General features: G+C 36.5%; 1 protein-coding gene across 1 annotated transcript; it reads right to left on the bottom strand.

The window, feature by feature from the left end:
* Positions 1 to 2,058: 2,058 nt before the first annotated feature.
* On the bottom strand, positions 2,059 to 18,323 carry ddc (dopa decarboxylase). The gene is made up of 14 exons (XM_087812116.1): positions 18,117 to 18,323; positions 15,764 to 15,971; positions 14,602 to 14,715; positions 14,416 to 14,535; positions 12,759 to 12,893; positions 11,476 to 11,619; positions 11,338 to 11,404; positions 10,118 to 10,212; positions 8,234 to 8,301; positions 8,047 to 8,123; positions 5,677 to 5,696; positions 5,522 to 5,620; positions 3,416 to 3,517; positions 2,059 to 2,485 (listed from the first exon to the last, which is right to left on the bottom strand). The coding sequence occupies exons 2-14, from the start codon at positions 15,962 to 15,964 to the stop codon at positions 2,297 to 2,299; spliced, it is 1,431 nt and encodes a 476-aa protein (XP_087668242.1). The 5' UTR covers positions 15,965 to 15,971; positions 18,117 to 18,323; the 3' UTR covers positions 2,059 to 2,296.
* Positions 18,324 to 23,331: the final 5,008 nt, after the last annotated feature.

Genomic DNA, 23,331 nt, shown 5'->3' with positions numbered 1-23,331 from the left:
GTAGAAAGTGAAGACTGTGAGTGTGTAGAAAGTGAAGACTGTGAGTGTGTAGAAAGTGAAGACTGTGAGTGTGTGTAGAAAGTGAAGACTGTGAGTGTGTAGAAAGTGAAGACTGTGTGTGTGTAGAAAGTGAAGACTGTGTGTGTGTAGAAAGTGAAGACTGTGAGTGTGTAGAAAGTGAAGACTGTGAGTGTGTAGAAAGTGAAGACTGTGAGTGTGTAGAAAGTGAAGACTGTGAGTGTGTAGAAAGTGAAGACTGTGTGTGTGTAGAAAGTGAAGACTGTGTGTGTGTAGAAAGTGAAGACTGTGTGTGTGTAGAAAGTGAAGACTGTGAGTGTGTAGAAAGTGAAGACTGTGTAAATATATCTGGACTGAACTAAACTAAACAGTATTTCTACTATTAGAGGAACATTGAAATGTTTTTGTTTTAAGAATCTTTTATTGTAAAAAAAAAAAAAGTAACAGAGGAAGTTACTAAGTTGTTCTGAAATACTCTTTTGGTTACTAAGGGTGTAAGAAAATAATTGTCATCGATATTTTTTTCACAATACTGTATCGATGTATTTAACAGCACTCTATCTATTTTATTCCAAGTAAAAAACATTTTGTTTAGTTCAATTCCTATTTTCCTATCAGTTATTTAATGGTTTATGTTTCCATAAAGTGTTTCGATGTAATTTGTGGGTATTTGCATTTTATTTGTAAATAAATTAATCTGTGTCTGTTCAGTGTTGCAATCAAACTTTTGGCCTCTAGATAGCAGCAGTTATTAAGTCCTCAGGAACTAAAGGAACAATAAAATCCTGCTCGATCCCAGCAATGACTCAGGATGAGGGGATACAGTGAGCTTGCTTTTTATATCTATTCATTTAACCAAATCACAAACAGGGAATGTCACTGTAGTGTTCAGTGTCACATTAAAGTGTTCAAAAGATTATGCAAGTGTACTGAATCTGTTGATACTGATACCAAGTATATATAACATTATATAAGATATACTGTTATTCTGTATTAATTATATAAGATATACTGTTATTCTGTAGTAACAAGGATATATGTGTAGTATTGTCCAGTACTTGACTCTGGTGTTGTGATAGTGTAGTAACAAGAATATATGTGTAGTATTGTCCAGTACTTGACTCTGGTGTTGTGATAGTGTAGTAACGAGTATATATGTGTAGTATTGTCCAGTACTTGACTCTGTTGTTGTGATAGTGTAGTAACAAGTATATATGTGTAGTATTGTCCAGTACTTGACTCTGGTGTTGTGATAGTGTAGTAACGAGTATATATGTGTAGTATTGTCCAGTACTTGACTCTGTTGTTGTGATAGTGTAGTAACAAGTATATATGTGTAGTATTGTCCAGTACTTGACTCTGGTGTTGTGATAGTGTAGTAACGAGTATATATGTGTAGTATTGTCCAGTACTTGACTCTGTTGTTGTGATAGTGTAGTAACAAGTATATATGTGTAGAATTGTCCAGTACTTGACTCTGGTGTTGTGATAGTGTAGTAACAAGTATATATGTGTAGTATTGTCCAGTACTTGACTCTGGTGTTGTGATAGTGTAGTAACAAGTATACAGTATATGTGTAGTATTGTCCAGTACTTGACTCTGGTGTTGTAGTATTTACAGACCACATGACTCTTGACGAAGTCGTAACTGCTTTCATTTGTTTTCAAACCAAAATATGTCCAAACATCAGCTTTAAAAGCTGCTGGACTCACTGTATCCTCTCGTCCTCAGTCGCCGGGATCTCATTCTTCTTTTAGCTGGTGTTTTTCTCTTCCCCTATAAAATGTTATCTAAACTGTAAATTATCTTGAGAACTTATTATTATATATATATACTGTATCTATACTGTGTGTGTATATATATATACAGTATATATATATATATGTATATATATATATACAGTATATATATATATATATATATATATATTATAAAAACATTTAAACAGTTTTAACTTAAATGTGTTTAACTTGAACCTCCTGTTTATTTTGTTGATTCACACATTTGTGTTGCGTATGAAAAAATAAATACGACAATAATTCAGTTATAAACAAGTGCATCCATTTATTCCACAGACAATTTTAACACAAGTAGTTGAGCGAGTGATCACATGACAGAAAAGGAACGCACACTTACACAGTGTTACACAAGCCGTTGTGGAACATGTTTTACTGTAAACAGTTACATTCATTCTTGTATATTTTAGATTCTTCAGACGGACACACAAGTGAAGGCTCTTAAATATAGAAAGGTTCCCTTTAGTTTGTTCTTCAGGTGCTACTTGAGGAGCGCGGCGGCCAGACGGCTGATGTGAAGCCACGCCTTCTGCACGTGGCGGGACTCGGTGTAACGAGAGCAGACGGCGAAGCGAAGGACGAACTTCCCGGAGAGCTCGCAAGGCACCAGATGGATCTCTCTGCTCTGGGTGATCTGCTTCAGCAGCTCCTGGTTCACAGCGTTGGGGCCCTGAAGAGAGAGAGGTGAGTCCAGACTGTTCTCCAGACCCTCGGAGTAGAACCTTCAACTCTTCAGGTGAGTCCAGACTGTTCTCCAGACCCTCGGAGGGGAACCTTCAACTCTTCAGGTGAGTCCAGACTGTTCTCCAGACCCTCAGAGTAGAACCTTCAACTCTTCAGGTGAGTCCAGACTGTTCTCCAGACCCTCGGAGGGGAACCTTCAACTCTTCAGGTGAGTCCAGACTGTTCTCCAGACCCTCGGAGGGGAACCTTCAACTCTTCAGGTGAGACCAGACTGTTCTCCAGACCCTCAGAGTAGAACCTTCAACTCTTCATCAAGTCATTCTATTTTCGTTCTCCTCACTATGTTTGATGTGTTAAATACAACCATCAGTTTCATCAGAATATTCAATTAATTGATGTGTGAAGTGTAAAAAACTTTTTTACACAGAGTTTGAAATTATAATTCCATTAATTCAAAAATGCATTTTCTAAATTGACTATTTTTTTGAATTCATCGCCTTTTAAATTCAATATAAAAACGTTATAATGGTGTCACCAGACATGACCAACAGAGCACCGAGCTACTTTAAGCCAGTCATGTGACTATAATCAAGAAGCTCGGAGCTCTATTGCTATGGTCTGGTTACACTATTTAACATTTGTCTTGAATTTAAGAGACTGTGAAAAAAAAAAAAATGATTTAATCTTTTTTTTTCTAATTAGAATATCAAACACTCTAAATTGATTTGAATTGAATTGTTATGTATTTTTTAATCGACATTTCAAAATACAAATGATAGAATTCAACTATTCAGAAAGATAAAAAAAATGCTTAATTCAAAGTTTCAACATTTGCGATGTTAATAAAAAGCCAACACTTCCATAGACGTGCACCAGAGTTGAGTCTCACAAAAGTACTAAAATAACAAAGTGGTACCTTGAGTCTGAAGCACACGAGGCCCATGACGACCTCCGCGCTGATCTCAAACCTGTCGTCCGCTCGCACCAGACCCTCCAACTCGTGAGCCAGAGCCACTTGCTGCGAGACCAGAAGAATAAGTTGGTGTTACTGTTTGTTTACATCGTGATCAGAGCGACGGAGGAAAGTTGACTGTTTCTTATGTAGTCTTCAAACCCTAAGTGTCCACTAGAGGGCAGCGCTGCACCACCTTCCCCTTAGTCACCGTTTTTCAAGATTATCTTTGTAAAAACGCATTTATGTAGAATATAAAAACTGACTTTGAGTTGAGATAATATTACATTTACTCAATAACACAACAAAAATCTATTCATCGATCAGAGAGATGTACTTTTAAGATTTAAAATACGAATTGATATTAAATTGATATAATTATTTTACAAAATGTAAAATTAATCCGTGACATATTTTTAAACAAATAAAATAATAATAAATATATTTAATATAAATAAATATATAATATAATAACATTCTATAAATTGTTTAAGTTATAATAATTTCATAATATAGTTGTGTTAATTTGATTATGTTAAATAAACAACATTACTCATAAAACAATAAGTTCAATAACAAAAACATGTTTGTCTTTAAAAAAAAAGGATTTTTGATGGAGGTTCCTTTTGTTCCTGAGTCATAACTGACGTGGTTTTAAATGACTTTGACGGTAAAAGTCTTGGACCACCAGTGAGAGACTTCCTCTTCGTCACAGGTTTACGAGACGCTGCTCACAGGGAGTCGAGTCTGTGCAGTGATTGTGTCTCAGTTTAGATGTTTAGACGATGATCTGCAGCAGCTTCAGTGACAGTGAGTCCAGGGACTCGACACAGGCCCATCGGATCGAACCCGGAGGAGAAACTGAGTCCAGGAAGAGTCGGAGTGAACGAAGGAGGGATGGAGAGAATCTTGTTTTTGTTAAGCAAACGTCTCAATATATTAGTTTGACTGCAGAGGCAGCAGCGCGACGTGTTTCTGTCGCTCATGTTGTCAGTGATTTGTAGAGTCGTTCAATGATTGACTTGATGTTTGAGCAAGTGTGTGTGTGTGTGTGTGTGTGTGTGTGTGTGTGTGTGTGTGTGTGTGTGTGTGTGTGTGTGTGTGTGTGTGTGTGTGTGTGTGTGTGTGTGTGTGTGTGTGTGTGTGTGTGTGTGTGTGTGTGTGTGTGTGTGTGTGTGTGTGTGAGAAAGTGCTGATGAAGCACCAGAGACTTTAGTGGTGACCAGGATTAACTTCCATCCAATTTATTGTCAGAGCCTCACGGATCCGTTTGAGCATCAAGTCCACGTTTGAACCTGTGGACGGATCTCGTCACGAGTCATTATGACTCATCAAACAACAGTTAATGTGACGAACAAATGTGTTGCTTGAAAAAATGACCACAAAAAAAACACTAAATGCTTTAAATTGATTGTAGAAAGAAAAATAAAAAGTAATTGTTTTCTTATTAAACAAGACATTATTTTAAGATGTGATTATATATCATTTTATAGATTTGCTTTATAGATTAACTGATATTTTAATTCTAGAAAAACTCAAATTATTTTATTGAATTTAAAGATTGTTTAACAAGAATTTTTTTGTTTTTAATAAATTCAATTCAATAAAATTCAATTAAAAACAGTAAAAATCCTTCAAGGAAATCTATAAACTTCATATAATTTCATCTTAAAATGTCTAGTTTAACAAAAAAGACAATTTAAAAGTATATTCATGTAAAAACAGATCGAATCCCAAAATAATGTTTATAATCTTTTTATATTTTTTATTTAGAAAATGAATTTAATAGTTAAAGACACAGATTTGAATTTAAGTATTTTTTTTTAAATGCTAGATAAGAAAAAAAGGTTTGTTTAAAGTTTCCAATTTAAATATATATATATTATATTACAATTGTTATTTATGGAAATTGTTTAATGTTATAAATATATAATTATGATGAATATAAATATATTCATTAAATGCTGCTGAAGAAAATGACAAACATTGAATAAACGTACTTAAAATTGATCAGTTTATAACGACCAGTTTATTTATGGTCTGACTAAACCTCCTACACTAATACGTTACCTTGCGTATGTTCTCCTGTAGCTTCCCGACCCCCAGCATTCTGAAGGTGAACCACAGTTTGAGGGAACGGAAGCGTCGTCCCAGTGGAATCTGCCAGTGCTGAGGACGACGAGTTAGTCACTGATGCTGATGAACGAGCCATGAATGCATCTTACCCTGTAATCTGTGATCAGACCTGAGGACAGAAACACACAATGGTCAGTGGATCTCAGGATAACATGTATTGTCTCCGGTCTATTGTGAGGATCCTGTCCTGCTGCCAGCAGCTGCTAATAAACCCTCATTACGTTGAAGTGTCCGTGTTGTTAGGAGTGACAGTGAAGCTGCACATCTGAGCTCAGTGTGTATCAGTGTGTGTTGTCAGGAATCTGTTCATGATGGAGGATCAGTGTGTATCAGTGTGTATCAGTGTGTGTTGTCAGGAATCTGTTCATGATGGAGGATCAGTGTGTATCAGTGTGTGTTGTCAGGAATCTGTTCATGATGGAGGATCAGTGTGTATCAGTGTGTGTTGTCAGGAATCTGTTCATGATGGAGGATCAGTGTGTATCAGTGTGTGTTGTCAGGAATCTGTTCATGATGGAGGATCAGTGTGTATCAGTGTGTGTTGTTAAGAATCTGTTCATGATGGAGGATCAGTGTGTATCAGTGTGTGTTGTCAAGAATCTGTTCATGATGGAGGATCAGTGTGTATCAGTGTGTGTTGTCAGGAATCTGTTCATGATGGAGGATCAGTGTGTATTAGTGTGTGTTGTCAAGAATCTGTTCATGATGGTGGATCAGTGTGTATCAGTGTGTGTTGTCAGGAATCTGTTCATGATGGAGGATCAGTGTGTATTAGTGTGTGTTGTCAAGAATCTGTTCATGATGGAGGATCAGTGTGTATCAGTGTGTGTTGTCAAGAATCTGTTCATGATGGAGGATCAGTGTGTATCAGTGTGTGTTGTCAGGAATCTGTTCATGATGGAGGATCAGTGTGTATTAGTGTGTGTTGTCAAGAATCTGTTCATGATGGTGGATCAGTGTGTATCAGTGTGTGTTGTCAGGAATCTGTTCATGATGGAGGATCAGTGTGTATCCGTGTGTGTTGTCAAGAATCTGTTCATGATGGAGGATCAGTGTGTATCAGTGTGTGTTGTCAGGAATCTGTTCATGATGGAGGATCAGTGTGTGTCAGTGTGTGTTGTCAAGAATCTGTTCATGATGGAGGATCAGTGTGTATCAGTGTGTGTTGTCAGGAATCTGTTCATGATGGAGGATCAGTGTGTATCAGTGTGTGTTGTCAAGAATCTGTTCATGATGGAGGATCAGTGTGTATCAGTGTGTGTTGTCAGGAATCTGTTCATGATGGAGGATCAGTGTGTATCAGTGTGTGTTGTCAGGAATCTGTTCATGATGGAGGATCAGTGTGTATCAGTGTGTATCAGTGTGTATCAGTGTGTATCAGTGTGTGTTGTCAAGAATCTGTTCATGATGGAGGATCAGTGTGTATCAGTGTGTATCAGTGTGTATCAGTGTGTATCAGTGTGTGTTGTCCCAACATAGATCCCATATATTGAGATGTTCTTGCAGCAACAAGACTGGTTCCTAACATCAGGTTCTTCAACTCAAACACAGGATCTTTACTAGTTTTTCACTAGAAAATATATGCAAGAGGAATACACGGAATACTTGCATGTTAATTGATGGTTAAAATTGGATATTTAATGTAAAAAACTTGTGTTATTCAGGTGTATCACTATTTTCTTACAGCCATAACTATATTAAATATAATTATAACTCAGTGTGAGAAAGTGCTCTCTATATATGATACTTTTCTTTAACTTATATTTTTTAAGAAAATAAGTTAAAGGGTGTGCGTGTTATTTAATACCCGTGTCATTTTTTACTCAAGTCAAAGTTTAAAAGGGGAAAAAAACTGAATATTTCAAGACATGAATAATCAACACGTTTAAAATAACATATCGTGAAGAATAACTTTAACTCTTGGGCTTTTAGTATTCACTTGTTCTGATACACCTGTTTCACATTAAAACTTTATATTATCAGATACTGTTTATAACAGGAATCAACATTTTCATATAAAAAAAACCATAATATTCTTATATATGTAAACAATATATTGATTTTATAAATGATTACATTACATAGTCTTAATAAATAATGTTAACATCACAACACAAGAAATCATCAGTTAAATGACAGCTTTTAGTTTTAAAAACTGATGTGTCCAGATGTTTCTGCTGAGCTGGAACTTCCTCCAACACTTCCTGTATCATAACTTATTATAACTTATCATAACTTATTATAACTTATCATAACTTATCGTTCATACAAAGTGAGTGAAAAATTCAAAACCATTTTCTGACTGATTCTGTCTTCTGGTTCCCTCTCAGAGAACTCAGCAGTTGTGTGACCGTCATGAGTTCTCTTGCACTGAGAAGACGCTCTTGACTCGAGTGCATCTGGTCTATGTGACGTGGGCTCTACCGTAATGACAGTAATAGAAGCGCAAAGACAATCACCTGCGTCCTGTTTGTCATACTTCAGGTACACGGGTTCCATCTTGAAGGCTCCCACCAGGTCCACCTTGTTCTTCACCCTGTGGACCAACAATTGTTTTATATTTGGTTCTGGACATTGAGGCAGAAAATAAGATCAAATACATTTAAAGTTTTAAAGTTTTCTATGTTCTGGTGAATGTCTTCTCACCAGAAGGCGGAGCAGTCGAAGTTGATCAGCATCCACTTGTGTGGGTTGAAGTTGAAGGAGTCTGCGAACTAGAGCGGAGAAGGTTCTGAGGCTCAGGAGACGAGAATGATTTGAAATGAAGCTGCTGACGCTTGATATTGTTGTCGTCCCACACCTTCCTTATCTCGCTGCCTATCTTTTGTAATTTCCTCTTCTCTCCACCTCCGTAATGACGGAGGGGCAGACGCCAGGCGGGCTGATATCAAGAGGGCACTGGTATCCTAGCAACCCTGTGTCCAGCACAGGTGACCTCTGACCTCCAGCAAGTGTTTACGTCATAGATGATGATGGTACCAACGAACTAGTACTACACAACTAATTGATATGTTGCTTTTATTGATTATTCTTAAGAAAAAGCATTACGTGTAAATGTTGTAGTATTTCTTCTCACAGTACACAATTTTTCTCTCAATATTCAACAGTACTGTATCCATTATTTTACATTTTATTTAAAAACACCAGAGTCAAGTACTGGACAATACTACACATATATACTTGTTACTACACTATCACAACACCAGAGTCAAGTACTGGACAATACTACACATATATACTTGTTACTACACTATCACAACACCAGAGTCAAGTACTGGACAATACTACACATATATACTTGCTACTACACTATCACAACACCAGAGTCAAGTACTGGACAATACTACACATATATACTTGTTACTACACTATCACAACACCAGAGTCAAGTACTGGACAATACTACACATATATACTTGTTACTACACTATCACAACACCAGAGTCTAGTACTGGACAATACTACACATATATCCTTGTTACTACACTATCACAACACCAGAGTCAAGTACTGGACAATACTACACATATATACTTGTTACTACACTATCACAACACCAGAGTCAAGTACTGGACAATACTACACATATATCCTTGTTACTACACTATCACAACACCAGAGTCAAGTACTGGACAATACTACACATATATACTTGTTACTACACTATCACAACACCAGAGTCAAGTACTGGACAATACTACACATATATACTTGTTACTACACTATCACAACACCAGAGTCAAGTACTGGACAATACTACACATATATCCTTGTTACTACACTATCACAACACCAGAGTCAAGTACTGGACAATACTACACATATATACTTGTTACTACACTATCAGTTAGTGTTTTTACTAATTTTACATTTGAAACATAAACGCCTCAAAATCCAGCTTCAGTACGACTGGACGGTTCGACCATGTTTCGGACTTTAGTAGAAAAAACTCTTTGAATGTGTTTATGGACCAACAACTGTACAAATAAATGTTAAATATTTGATACTTGCTTGTAGTTAAACCACAGGTTCGATCTTTAGATTTGAAAACATCTTTTGTTTGTGGAGCTTCAGGACGGACTGAATAGTTGATCATTAAACCTGGAAGTTAAAGTAAACATCAGCGTGTTTTTGCTTCGATGAACGTTCATGAAGTCGTTCCAGTTGTTGTCGTCATGTGATGGTTGTGTTTTCTTCTCGCGCTCGCTGTTGTTTCTGCTCATAAAGTGTGATGAGTAAAGGTCGTCTGCTGCCTCAGGAAATGACTGCTCTTATCTCTGCTGCTGCAGGAGCTCGCGGCCCTCAGAGGCAGATTGAAGCTCCTTCTGACGCCGAGCGTCGAGTCCAGGACTCGCTGGCCTGCACTTCCTGCCTGACATTAACGTGACGGTCGTTTCAAAGGAAGCGCAGCGGATATCAAGCGTGTTTACGCCGGAGTGACGTCTCAATCGAAGCAGATTATCGTCCTTCACGCCGGATCTTCAGCGCCGTCAATGCGTGACATTTTCAAAGTTAAAAAACAAAACGAACCTCCACGCCGTTCAGCAGATGTCGGAACTCGGGGCAGATGAAGGCGCTGCCGGCGTACGCCGCGTCCACGTGCATCCAGAGCTGAGCCTGGTTACCTGGAACACATGATGTCACTCAAGGTTGACCAGTGTGTTGATGTTTGGATCTGAGCTACGAACAGATGTAGGATCACTGCTTCATTTTATATGTACTAGTATCTTGGTAGCAAACACCTTCACAGTTAAACTGAAGAATCAACACAGATGGACGCGAATTAAACACGTTTGGAACTAGTGGTGTAATAAACCAATGGTACACTTTTAATATCGCGAAAAAAAGTATTCACAAAACTGTTTCAACAAACAGAAGCACTGTTTGGATTGTTCTAGCAATTGACATGTTCTCAGAGTTTTTCCATGTTGATTTGGCAGCTTAAGGAAGAATGATGACTGAGGACGAGAGGATACAGTGAGTCCAGCAGCTTTTAAAGCTGATGTTTGGACATATTTTGGTTTGAAAACCAATGAAAGTAGTTACGACTTCGTCAATTACTGGACAATACTACACATATATACTTGTTACTACACTATCACAACACCAGAGTCAAGTACTGCACAATACTACACATATATACTTGTTACTACACTATCACAACACCAGAGTCAAGTACTGGACAATACTACACATATATACTTGTTACTACACTATCACAACACCAGAGTCAAGTACTGCACAATACTACACATATATACTTGTTACTACACTATCACAACACCAGAGTCAAGTACTGGACAATACTACACATATATACTTGTTACTACACTATCACAACGCCAGAGTCAAGTACTCCACAATACTTCACACTTGTTACTACCCTATCATAATATATATTGTATCTTCTTGACAATACACACTTGTGTTGTGAAGTCAGATCGTGAAATAAACTAACTTGTGCAAACAGTACTGAGAAGATTTTTTAATTCACTTGATTTCCAAGTTTTACTTCTCTATATAAATACACATCCTTCGTTCGAACTCAGTATATGTTCATGTAACATGTCTTGTTTTGTTATGAAGGTTTATTTAAAAGAAATGTAGTATCTCAAGTATTTCAATGTATGGTATCATTGGCCCAGTATCTTGATATATGTCGTCATCATATGGTATTGTACTACTACACTCCTCTGGTAACGATGGGATCAACTTGTGATCAAACAATAGTTCTTTTGATAAAGACTCACAAAAAGGTCCCAGTTCTGCGATGTTGTCGAACGCACACGACGGCGTCGTACCCAGAGTCGCACACACCTGCACGACAACACAGTGATGATGTCACGGACTGCATGAGGTCAAACATCAGACTCCATCACTGGTCTTACGTAGACGGGGATCAGTCCTGCTGCTCGGTCCTCCTCCACCATCTTCCTCAGCAGGTCCAGCCTCATGGCGTAGCTGTTGTCCGTGGACACCATCCTCATCTTCACCGAGGCGATGAGACCTGCTCGCTCCACAGAAGAGTGAGCCTGGACAACATGATCAACCTTCAGTCTCTGTGGTCTCTCTGGAAATGTCCTCCTGGGCCTCGGGCGACGTCCTAACCTAATCACAGATCCAGCCCACGATTAAACCTGATCATCCGCGGCCAGACCGACCCGTGGCTGATCCACTCGTGATGCTGGTGCCTTCACCATCTAATCTAATGGATCTGATGGATCTTCAGGGAGCTTGAACTCTGCTCTTCACTTGACGTCATCGTCCGAACGTCACTTATTGCTGGAAGATCTAGTCGTGGAACCAGTTGGTTCTGGTTTCTTTAAACTCTAGCTCGGAATAAAAGTGTTGATTCTCAACATCGTGAATATATTAAGACACACCTGACCCTGAAAATAACATTTAGGATCCTTTTTATTCTTATTTGATGGACATCTATAACATGGACATGACTGCACCCTGATTGACAACTTAAGCTCGTAACTATAGCAACCGTAGTCCTGCAGTGACGTCATAGAACCACCAGAAATATTTAATAAATCACTTAAAATGGAAAAGTCTGTGGTTTGACTTATAAAAATGTCTTTGTCAATTTAAAACATCAGGAAGAGCAAATATCTTGATTCTTAATTTAGAAATAAACCCAAGATTTAAAATCAAGAGCATAGTTTAAATGATTAAATATATATATATATATATATATATATATATATATATATATATATATATATATACAGTATATACATATATATTTAATTCAGAATGAATTGTGTTATTCTCTTAAATCAACAATTTAACATTTTTTATTTTTATGTACATTTGGACTAGAGGTACAATACGTATCACAATACAGAGTCAACGATACAATGTATTGTGATATATTGTGATACTGTTTGAGCAATAATACAGTATATTGAGTATCTTATTTGTAGAATTAAAAAACTATACAACTGTCTCGTAAACACAAAGCTGTTACAGGCTTAATTCAAACAGATCTATGTTTGTATTTCACAAGAGAAGAAATACTTCAAGTGAATATTTGCATCTTCATTGTTAGTAAAAAAAACAAATATTGAGACGTAAATATTGCAATATTTAAATGCATCAACTTTCTTGACTCTTATTTTGTTGTGGTTACCACTGAGGCTCTTGAAGGGGTTCACAGACTCACCTGCTCGGACGTGTACGCCACCAGCTTGGAGAAGATCTGGGGTTCGGTCCACTCTGGGTGGAGGTCCTGGATCTGACGCAGCGCTTTACAGCGGGCGGCCAGTAGAGACATGAGCGTGGCCTCGCTCGCCGTGCCCTGTGAGGACACCAGAGGTTTACCTTCGTTAATCTTTATCTTCTGGTTCAAAATATGTCACACGTTGGTTCATAAGTCATCGACAGTACAGTCATTACACCTGTTACTGATTAATACTCCTGTCTGATGACCTGCATCTGTTACTGATTAATACTCCTGTCTGATGACCTGCATCTGTTACTGATTAATACTCCTGTCTGATGACCTGCAGGTGATGTTGAGTCACATGATCGTGGATCCATCGTATGAACATGAAGCTGCACTTCCTGCATGACATGATGGTTGAACTAGACTCACAAGACACCGGGGTCTCTTTGTCCCGAGTCGCTGCCCCCTCGACACCAGACGATCAGATGTGTTCAGGTGCGATAATATCATCTCGTTACTGAATGATTTCTACCTTCTCTCGTGGTTTTATTTGTATTATTTCACATTTAAACACGTTTGTTATTTATATTGACGCCAATAATTCATTGGGATGTTTGTCGTCACGACTCTCATCAGCTGCTGTGAGAGCGACGTGTTGCCATAGTGAGGACGAGCACTTACACATGAATGGGATGGAAACACACACACACACACACACACACACACACCTCTCAGAGGAGCATGAAATGATCCGTCATCAATGCTCTCACAACATCCTGTGTGTCAATAAAGCTCTAAACTCAGGTTCAGCCTCTGAACTCACGCAAACAATTCCATCTCCATCAGCGTCTCGTCGAAACACTTCCTGTCAATTTAACAGCAGCTGTTTGGAAACATGATGGAAGAAAACCTGCCGTCGCCACTGACCACTGCGTTCAAAGTATAACCAGAGGCTCCAGTGATTTTTACTGAATTCATTTTCTTCAAAAGCAAATCAATGGAGAACAAATGGCTTCATTTGCGTCGATCGTGTCTCGTGGAAGCTTCGTTTATTTAGAGAAGAGTTTCATCTCAATATTAACAGTTTTATTATTGTTTTTTATCTTATTTAAATGTTTAGTGTTTTTGAGCATGAAATTATTAAATTATTATTATTTTTATTAATAATTGAATTCAGTGATTTCCATATTGAAATGTTGGCATCGTTTATAACAACATTTTTATATTGAACTTAAAAGGCTACAAATTATAATAAATATTGAATCTAGAAAGATAATTAAATATTTATCTCTGTGTGTAAAATAAAAGAGAAGTTATTCATTTTTATACTTGTTTTAAATTAAAATAATCATGAAACAAAATAAACCTGTCAATAAAGAAATGATGACATTAAACTGTTTAAAATAATAATAATGCAATGTTTAAACCTTTTTGTTTCTCAGGTTCAAGGTGAACCTTGACCCTGAGATACAGGGTTACATTTTTCCAGTTTGTAATGTTAAATTCAACCATCAATCATTAGCCCTTTCATTCGATGAGTAGTCAATGGAAACGACGGTAGCTGAAAGTTAACATCATAAACCTTGAATGAAACACTTCTTTAGCGGTGCAATGTGTCGTGGAGGTTTCACCACTAGATGTCGCTCACACGCACCTGGATCACGCCTCCTCCCTGGCCCCCGGACGAGGCTAGAAAGCACTCGGGCAGATTCAGCATCTTCCCCAACCAGTCCATCATCACCGTCTCCAGCTCCGTGCAGGCCGGACTGGCCGCCTGCGGGGTCAAAGGTCAGAGGTCAGATGAGGAAGTGGGCGGGGCCCAGAGACGGGGGTTAGTTACCCAGCTGAAGCCGATGCAGCTCAGAGCGCCGGACAACATGTCGGCCAGCATGCTTGGGTGAGAGCAGCCGGTGGGGAAGTAGGCGTAGAAGTAGGGACTGTTCCAGTGAGTGATCTGAGGACACAAGAGGATCAGGTGTTCCACAGGGCTACGTGTCGGGCCCTTTTCTCTTCCTCTACGCTGGCTCGTCGTGAAAGTCTTCGTCATCCTGTGCGACACCAGGAGTGACTTTGGCTGTTTAGAAGTGTGTTGGTTTTATGAATCTTACCTTATTTATTACCTTAGTTATTTATTACCTTAGTTATTTATGGACGTTTATCAGTCTTGAATTTAGTATATTACATTAGTTATTTATTACCTTAGTTATTTATTACCTTAGTTATTTATGGACGTTTATCAGTCTTAAATTTAGTATATTACATTAGTTATTTATTACCTTAGTTATTTATGGACGTTTATCAGTCTTAAATTTAGTATATTACATTAGTTATTTATTACATTAGTTATTTATTACCTTAGTTATTTATGTTTAACAGAATCTTGAATTTAATATTTCAAATGTTGAACATTTTTAATTGAAACATTTTCAGTCTGTTTTTTTTATTTTATTTATACAATATAATACAAAATAAAACAATATAATATAGTCCAAAAGTTTGTATATTTGATGGTTCAATATGTTTTTTCTACACATATATTTTGATATTCAAATTTCAATAATAAAAAAATACATAATTTTCTAAATTGAATGTCATATCTTTTGTTCATGTTGGTTCACAGTGACACCAGACAGAACCAACAGAGCACAGAACCACTCATCCATCTTTCAGCCAATCATACGACACTCAGATGGTCATGTGACCACATAGAAATGCATGATCCAGTAGCTCTGAGCTCTGTTGCTTTTGTCTGGTGACTCTATTACACCAACATTTATATTGAATTAAAAAAACTACAAATTTAAAAGTATTGAATTTAGAAAATGATTTTTTTTTTAATCTTTTGAATAAGATGATGAAACTCTGTTTTCTTTCAGTAAAAACTTTTCAAATATTTGTAAATTTCAATGAAACTGTTCAATGTTCTGATGCGCACTTGATGCAGTGCAGCTGCTCTGTGTTCAGTTCTGAGTCGATGGTTCTGGTCGTGATGAAGTTCTCACCCCCGGCATGATGACTCGCTCCACGTCCTCCATCACCTCCTCGAAGGTCTCGGGCTCCTGCGGGGCCTCGCTGGGTATGAGAGGACGCAGGTACCCCGGCTCCACGTCCGGGTAGACCGGGCGCTCCTCGATGGTCTTCCAGTAGTCGGCCACGTAGTCCACCATCTCCTTGCCCAGACGCCGGAACTCTTCCACGTCCATCTTAACTCTGGACACCAAACATCTCTGGTTTCATGGCATTGATCGAATATGAAGCGATCAGGGGTCAGGGGTCAGGGGTCGCCTCACAGCACGAAGGTTGCTGGTTCACTTCCAGGCCGAGCCAACTTGTGACCTATAGGTGTGTAGTTTGTGTGTTTGTGTTGTGTGGGTTTACTCCGGACACTCCGGTTTCCTCCATACAGAGGTTGATTGAGAACTTGAGGAAATTGTCTGTAGGTATGAGTGTGTGTGTGAATGGTTGTCTGTCTTTGTGTGTCCTGAGACAGACTGGTGTCCTGTCCAGGGTGTCCCCTGCCTCTCGCCCTATGATACTGGGATAGACTCCAGTCTCCCCGCGACCCCGGTAATGGATAAAGTGGTAGAAAATGAATGAACAGAAACATGATTTTCTATAAAGTTCTTATGTTATTTTTAATCAAACCCACGTTGAAAATATCATGTAAAACTGAATATATTATGATCCATACATTGTTTTATACATTATCTTTTTTTATTAGTAATGTTATTTGGCGTCCTGTCCAGGGTGTCCCCTGCCTCTCGCCCAGTGAAACGGGGATAGACTCCAGTCTCCCCGCGACCCCCGTAAGGGATAAAGCGATAGAAAATGAATGAACAGAAACAAGATTTTCTATCAAATATCTTCTGTTTAAAAAATCCATTTTCTCTTGTGAAAGTTCGTCTGTTTTATATTATTTTTGATCAAACCCACGTTCAAAATATCATGTAAAACTGAATATATTATGATCAATACATTGTTTTAATTTATTCTAATAACAATACTATGAATATAAATGTACTATTTGGACATTTAATTCTATTTTTATTCCAAGTGATTTCTCTGCAGACATTTCTCCAACTTTTATTTAATGATTTATCTGCATTTGTTGTTATCTTTCTTTATTAGTAATGTGATTTGTCTGTCTGTGTGTGTCCTGAGACAGACTGGCGTCCTGTCCAGGGTGTCCCCTGCCTCTCGCCCAGTGAAACTGGGACAGACTCCAGTTTCCCCACGACCCCGGTAAGGGATAAAGTGATAGAAAATGAATGAATGAATGAATATCTTGTGATCGTTTGTGTTTAAAATGTTTACAATTATTTTCTATAATCTGTATCCATCATATATACTTTATTAGATATTCTATAAATTACATGTATTTGCTGCTGCTATGACTGAGTGATTACGTTTGTCGTTTATATTCAGTCGTTTTTAATTCATGTCAGAGGCTGATTCCTTTGCCTAGTTGGAGGGCCAGCTCTGGAGAGTAAATGTACTTTAAATCTCTTAAAAAACTGCAGTAGAAACCATAGAAAATATCCTCCTGAAAATAATATTTCCAACATCGTACATGTCAGCAGCGTTACTACAACAACACCTGAAGAAGAGTCGATCAACGAGAACGTCTCCAATAATAAAATGAACAAACGCGTGAAAGTAAAGAGTCACGATGGCCTTTGTACCTCCTCGTGTATCACTGCACGAGTGTTCGCCTTTCTGTGTAACACCTTCATCCTTATCCCGCCTCAAATAGGATTACACACGTGCGCGTGCTTGTGTGTGTGTGTGTGTGTGTGTGGTTGTAAGAATGTGTGCGTGTGTGTTTGTAATAGTGTGTTTGTGTGTGTGTGTTTGTAATAGTGTGTGTGTGTGTTTGTAATAGTGTGTGCACGTGCTTGTAAGAGTGTGTGCTTGTAATAGTGTGTGTGTGCGTGCTTGTAAAAGTGTGTGTGTGTGCTTGTAATAGTGTGTGTGTGTGCTTGTAATAGTGTGTGTGTGTGCTTGTAAAAGTGTGTGTGTGTGCTTGTAAGAGTGTGTGTGTGATTGTATATGTGTTGGTGTGTGGTTGTAAGAGTGTATGTCTGCATGTGTGTGTAGTTGTGTTGGTGTGCGTGTGTATGTGGGGGTTGGTGACTTGTGTGTGTATAGTTGTGTTTGTCCGTACGTGTGTATGTAGTTGTGTGTATGTAAGTATGTGCGTTTGTGAGTGTGTGTCTAGATGCGTGTGTGTGCAAGTCTACATATGTGCGTTTCTGCATGTGCAGATAGGTGTGTGTGTCTGCGTGTGCATGTAGTTGTGTGTGTGTGTGTGTGTATATGTGTGTGTGTGTGTGTGTGTGTGTGTGTTGTACTCACATCTCCAGGTGACTCTTCACAGGCAGGTTGATGCTCCTCGTCCTCAGTGACACACTTGTTGAATGTGATTGTGTTTAAGCAGCAGAGAAGCTTTTATGTTTCCTCCTCTCTCTCTTCCTCTCTTTCTCTCCCTCTCTCTCTCCCCCTCTCTCTCTCTCTCGCTCCCTCTCTCACCCCTCTCTCTCTCTCCCTCTCTCTCTCTCTCTCCCTCTCTCACCCCTCTCTCTCTCTCTCCCTCTCTCTCTCTCTCTCCCTCTCTCACCTCTCTCTCTCTCTCCCTCTCTCTCTCTCTCACTCTCTCTCTCTCACCCCTCTCTCTCTCCCTCTCTCTCTCTCTCTCTTTCTCTCCCTCTCTCACCCCTCTCTCTCTCTCTCCCTCTCTCTCTCTCTCATTCTCTCCCTCTCTCTCTCTCTCTCTCTCTCTCTCTCCTTCTCTCTCTCCCCTCTCTCTCTCCTTCTCTCTCTCTCTCCCCCCTCAGCCCTCCCACAGCTCAACACTCCTGCTAACGGCTCCCTCTAGAGGAGCAGCTCGTAACTACACATGTGTAATTTTAGTTTATTTCAATTCTACAAACATTGATAGAAGTGAGGAGAAGGTTTTCCTGCAGTTTCTCTAAAGTATCAAGAGACTCAACACACACATGTCGTGATGAGTTCACTGAGAGGGAGTGAGATGTTGAAACAAGTGTTTTGTTTTTATCCTGGTTTGACTTGATTCACACTTTCAAGTGTCACTGAAAACTAGATCATCAAATATACACAGTTGTTGTCAAAATATGTGAAAGATTATATATTTATACATGAATATATTTAAAATTTATGCCTCAATTGTCATTTTGAATGATGTCAGAAAATCCTTATGGTATGAAGTAAAACATCTCCAGAGGTTCATGAAAGTATCTTGAAGGTGAGAGAAGAAGTTCTTCATTAACATGTTCCAGCTGCTCGTAAACACGTCAACACCAGTTAATCCACAGATTGTGACACGAGATGCTGACAAAGACTAATGATCTTTAAATCACCTTTACTACAGGTTTTAGCGCCATCTAGCGGAGAAACACTTTGTTTCCTCCAAGAGTAGAATCTACAGAGTAATGTATGGTTGATGTATGATTGATGTATGAATGTATGATTGATGTATGATTGATGTATGAATGTATGATTGATGTATGAATGTATGATTGATGTATGAATGTATGATTGATGTATGAATGATGTATGAATGTATGATTGATGTATGATTGATGTATGAATGTATGATTGATGTATGATTGATGTATGATTGATGTATGAATGTATGATTGATGTATGATTGATGTATGAATGTATGATTGATGCATGAATGTATGATTGATGTATGATTGATGTATGAATGTATGATTGATGTATGATTGATGTATGAATGTATGATTGATGTATGATTGTATGATTGATGTATGATTGTATGATTGATGTATGATTGTATGATTGATGTATGAATGTATGATTGATGTATGAATGTATGATTGATGCATGAATGTATGATTGATGTATGATTGTTGTATGAATGTATGATTGATGTATGATTGATATATGAATGTATGATTGATGTATGAATGTATGATTGATGTATGAATGTATGATTGATGTATGATTGATGTATGAATGTATGATTGATGTATGATTGATGTATGATTGATGTATGATTGATGTATGAATGTATGATTGATGTATGATTGTATGATTGATGTATGAATGTATGATTGATGTATGAATGTATGATTGATGTATGATTGATGTATGAATGTATGATTGATGTATGATTGATGCATGAATGTATGATTGCTGTATGAATGTATGATTGATGTATGATTGTATGATTGATGTATGATTGATGTATGATTGATGTATGAATGTATGATTGATGTATGAATGTATGATTGATGTATGATTGATGTATGAATGTATGATTGATGTATGATTGATGTATGATTGATGTATGAATGTATGATTGATGTATGATTGTATGATTGATGTATGAATGTATGATTGAATGTATGATTGATGTATGATTGATGTATGAATGTATGATTGATGTATGATTGATGCATGAATGTATGATTGCTGTATGAATGTATGATTGATGTATGATTGTATGATTGATGTATGATTGATGTATGATTGATGTATGAATGTATGATTGATGTATGATTGATGTATGAATGTATGATTGATGTATGAATGTATGATTGATGTATGAATGTATGATTGATGTATGATTGATGTATGATTGATGTATGATTGATGTATGAATGTATGATTGATGTATGATTGATGCATGAATGTATGATTGATGTATGAATGTATGATTGATGTATGATTGTTGTATGAATGTATGATTGATGTATGATTGATGTATGAATGTATGATTGATGTATGAATGTATGATTGATGTATGAATGTATGATTGATGTATGAATGTATGATTGATGTATGATTGATGTATGATTGATGTATGAATGTATGATTGATGTATGATTGTATGATTGATGTATGAATGTATGATTGATGTATGAATGTATGATTGATGTATGAATGTATGATTGATGTATGATTGATGCATGAATGTATGATTGCTGTATGAATGTATGATTGATGTATGATTGTATGATTGATGTATGATTGATGTATGATTGATGTATGAATGTATGATTGATGTATGATTGATGTATGAATGTATGATTGATGTATGATTGATGTATGATTGATGTATGAATGTATGATTGATGTATGAATGATGTATGAATGTATGATGTATGAATGTATGATTGATGTATGATTGATGTATGAATGTATGATTGATGTATGAATGTATGATTGATGTATGAATGTATGATTGATGTATGGTTGATGTATGAATGTATGATTGATGTATGAATGTATGATTGATGTATGATTGATGTATGATTGATGTATGAATGTATGATTGATGTATGATTGATGTATGAATGTATGAATGTATGATTGATGTATGAATGTATGATTGTATGATTAATGTTTGATTGATGTATGAATGTATGATTGATGTATGAATGTATGATTGATGTATGAATGTATGATTGATGTATGATTGATGTATGAATGTATGATTGATGTATGATTGATGTATGAATGTATAATTGTATGATTGATGTATGATTGATGTATGAATGTATGATTGATGTATGAATGTATGATTGACGTATGAATGATGTATGAATGTATGATTGATGTATGAATGTATGATTGATGTATGAATGATGTATGAATGTATAATTGTATGATTAATGTATGATTGATGTATGATTGATGTATGATTAATGTATGATTGATGCATGAATGTATGATTGATGCATGAATGTATGATTGATGTATGAATGTATGATTGATGTATGAATGTATGATTGATGTATGAATGTATGATTGATGTATGATTGATGTATGAATGTATGATTGATGTATGATTGATGTATGAATGTATGATTGATGTATGATTGTATGATTGATGTATGAATGTATGATTGATGTATGATTGATGTATGAATGTATGATTGATGTATGATTGATGCATAAATGTATGATTGATGTATGAATGTATGATTGATGTATGAATGTATGATTGATGTATGAATGTATGATTGATGTATGATTGATGTATGAATGTATGATTGATGTATGATTGTATGATTGATGTATGATTGTATGATTGATGTATGAATGTATGATTGATGTATGATTGATGTATGAATGTATGATTGTATGATTGATGTATGATTGTATGATTGATGTATGAATGTATGATTGATGTATGATTGATGTATGAATGTATGATTGATGTATGAATGTATGATTGATGCATGAATGTATGATTGATGTATGATTGATGTATGAATGTATGATTGATGTATGATTGATGTATGAATGTATGATTGATGCATGAATGTATGATTGATGTATGATTGTATGATTGATGTATGAATGTATGATTGATGTATGATTGATGCATGAATGTATGATTGATGTATGATTGATGTATGAATGTATGATTGATGCATGAATGTATGATTGATGTATGATTGTTGTATGAATGTATGATTGATGTATGATTGATGTATGAATGTATGATTGATGTATGAATGATGTATGATTGATGTATGAATGTATGATTGATGTATGATTGTATGATTGATGTATGATTGTATGATTGATGTATGATTGTATGATTGATGTATGAATGTATGATTGATGTATGATTGATGCATGAATGTATGATTGTTGGATGAATGTATGATTGATGTATGATTGATGTATGAATGTATGATTGATGTATGAATGTATGATTGATGTATGAATGTATGATTGATGTATGAATGTATGATTGATGTATGATTGATGTATGAATGTATGATTGATGTATGAATGTATGATTGATGTATGATTGATGTATGATTGATGTATGAATGTATGATTGATGTATGATTGTATGATTGATGTATGAATGTATGATTGATGTATGATTGATGTATGAATGTATGATTGATGTATGATTGATGCATGAATGTATGATTGCTGTATGAATGTATGATTGATGTATGATTGTATGATTGATGTATGATTGATGTATGAATGTATGATTGATGTATGATTGATGTATGAATGTATGATTGATGTATGAATGTATGATTGATGTATGATTGATGTATGATTGATGTATGATTGATGTATGAATGTATGATTGATGTATGAATGATGTATGAATGTATGATGTATGAATGTATGATTGATGTATGATTGATGTATGAATGTATGATTGATGTATGAATGTATGATTGATGTATGAATGTATGATTGATGTATGGTTGATGTATGAATGTATGAATGTATGATTGATGTATGATTGATGTATGAATGTATGATTGATGTATGAATGTATGATTGATGTATGATTGATGTATGAATGTATGAATGTATGAATGTATGATTGATGTATGAATGTATGATTGTATGATTAATGTTTGATTGATGTATGAATGTATGATTGATGTATGAATGTATGATTGATGTATGAATGTATGATTGATGTATGATTGATGTATGAATGTATGATTGATGCATGAATGTATGATTGATGTATGATTGATGTATGAATGATGTATGATTGATGTATGAATGTATGATTGATGTATGATTGTATGAT

The sequence above is a fragment of the Callionymus lyra genome, chromosome 17 (assembly GCF_982586985.1).
Source record: "Callionymus lyra chromosome 17, fCalLyr1.hap1.1, whole genome shotgun sequence".
Taxonomy (NCBI): domain Eukaryota; kingdom Metazoa; phylum Chordata; class Actinopteri; order Syngnathiformes; family Callionymidae; genus Callionymus; species Callionymus lyra.
The sequence above is the reverse complement of the archived record's forward strand: the minus strand, read 5'-3'. Positions and strand labels throughout refer to the sequence as shown.

Excerpts from the sequence above, each read along its gene's own strand:
- ddc (XM_087812116.1), bottom strand. The coding sequence starts at position 15,964 with ATGGACGTGGAAGAGTTCCGGCGTCTGGGCAAGGAGATGGTGGACTAC. Across the intron at positions 5,621-5,676 it reads GTCTGATCACAGATTACAGG|CACTGGCAGATTCCACTGGG; the intron begins GTAAGATGCATT and ends CGTCGTCCTCAG. Across the intron at positions 2,486-3,415 it reads TCGTGTGCTTCAGACTCAAG|GGCCCCAACGCTGTGAACCA; the intron begins GTACCACTTTGT and ends CTCTCTCTTCAG.